The 1966-nt window shown below is 48.6% G+C and overlaps 1 protein-coding gene across 1 annotated transcript; it reads left to right on the top strand.

Moving 5' to 3' along the window:
* Positions 1 to 355: 355 nt before the first annotated feature.
* On the top strand, positions 356 to 1963 carry LOC103773728 (ribosomal biogenesis protein LAS1L-like; the record flags this gene model as incomplete). Its single annotated transcript, XM_008941106.1, has 3 exons — positions 356 to 481; positions 669 to 738; positions 1910 to 1963. Coding segments are annotated over 3 exons (250 nt in total), but the record flags the coding sequence as incomplete, so codon positions are not given.
* Positions 1964 to 1966: the final 3 nt, after the last annotated feature.

The raw sequence follows: 1966 nt of genomic DNA, 5'->3' as shown, positions 1-1966 counted from the left end.
GCGGAAGCCCTCCGTGCCCGCGGCGCCGCGGGCTGCTCAAGGCGGAGAGCTGCAGTGAGCCCGTCTAGGGCCCCAAATTACGCTTTTCTGTTCGCGTCGCACCCGTTCACAAGAGCGGTGTAGGTGTGGCGTCTTGTGTTGTGCGAGTGCTCAGCACAGCAGCAAGCACTCGCTTAACGGACTTAGGAGTAGCCATGTTCCAGATAAAAGCCTGGAAAGAGCTTTTAATGCTGTCTTTCCTCATACAGTTTCTCAGGCTGTTGTGTACCACAGAGCACAAAAAGTAGCCAGAAAGCTGGTTGTAGGGGGGGTGTAGTCTGTTGAGACTGCTCACTTCTTTTTCCTGTATCTCTAGGTATGGTCCCAAAATGCCTCTTGCAGTGGATTGTACCGCTGAGCTGATCTGTTGCAAGGTCCTGGATTCATCTGGTCGATTGAAGTCACATGAGCTCATCCTCTCCTATGGGCTGGCTCTTGTGAGGTGGGGCTCTGAAGACCTGCATGCTGTGGGAGAGAGACCTGGCCAGACAGCCTTGTTCAGCTGTCTGATTTCTCTGTGCCTCTCGGGGACCAGAGTGTTCTACAGCATGTGGGGGGTTTGTCTCTGGGGTTCCAAGTTTCTCTGCAGCTCTTGATAATCATTTATCTTTCCTGTAACCTGCATACAGGTTTGTCAACTTGATCACAGAACGGAAACAGAAGGTGGTCAGCATTCCTCTGAGACAATTAGCCAGAGAGGTAAATTTATAAAAACAGTTCCTCGGTAATTTAGGGATGTACAGAGAGCACAGGGATTGTCTGCAAACAGCACTGAGTGGAGGGAGTCGTTCTTTTGGTTATTCTTTTGTAACAGAAATAATGAATACAGATGCCAGTTCTTCCCAACCTCAAAATTTTGAAGAGGCTTGATGTAACTGGGTCTAAAACTTTTTTCTTTAAAGTCAGATTAGGAGGAACAAGGGCTGATGATTCTTAAAGCATTGTGAATCATCTGTGTGATCAAAAGTCTTGATTTACATGTAAATAGTCCCACTGTGCCACACGTTTTGTTTCTTAACTACTGAGATATGGAAAAAGACCTAAATCTATGGTTTATAAATTCTAGTCTTTGGCAAGGAAGTGTATGCATAAAAAGCACTTAATCACATTTGCAGGCATTTTCATCTTGTGTTTCTCACCTGAGGTGAGCTTGTCCACTTCTGAGTGGAGAAAGGAAGGCTCAGGGTGTAACCACAGCAGCAGGACCAGCTGGAGTCCTTGTATTGCCAGCTGCACTGAGTGTCCTGCCTGTGTCTGAGCAGCGAGCCCTGGGAGTGAAGCACTGGCAGAGTCTGAGACTCCTACACACCCAGCCCTGCATGGGGCCTCTGTCTGAGAATGCCTAATGGACTTCCCCCACCTCAGTTTTTGAGGAGAGGGTAGCTTCTCACCTTTTAAAGCTCATCAAGCTTAAAAGTAGAAGTCTTGCATGATTGAAGTTAGTTGCCCTTAGGAAAGCTGCACTAAATTGCATGTGACATAGAGCGTGTATTACACGATTCATGTCTTTGATATGTAAACTGTCATCCAGAACATTTCATCCATTTAAATGTAATCTAACTGCTTCTTGGTATCTCTTCAAGTTATAAATAGCGCCTCTGTCTACAAAGACATCTGTTGTTACAAGTAAAGTAGAAGAATTTAGACTGTAACATCCCAAGTTGGTGTGGAACATAGGCCACAGGAGGGGACAGACCATAGGCGGGGATCTCGGCCCGCCCTTGGAGTGGGGAGGGGGGTGTGCAGTGCAGGAGAGGCCTGGAACAGGCCGCTCCCACCCGGGTAGAGGTCTCTGCGGCCTTGCGGGGCTTCGTACAGTTGCTGCGGGATGTGGTGGAACTGTGGGTAACACCCCTGGCTGTTGCTGCAGGTGGACATCCCCATCTGGGTGGTGGATCTCCGTCACGAGCTGACCCACGGGAAGCTG

This window comes from Merops nubicus, unplaced genomic scaffold, assembly GCF_000691845.1.
Source record: "Merops nubicus isolate BGI_N331 unplaced genomic scaffold, ASM69184v1 Scaffold42955, whole genome shotgun sequence".
NCBI lineage: Eukaryota > Metazoa > Chordata > Aves > Coraciiformes > Meropidae > Merops > Merops nubicus.
Note: the sequence above shows the minus strand (reverse complement) of the source record. Positions and strands in the feature narration are given on the sequence as shown.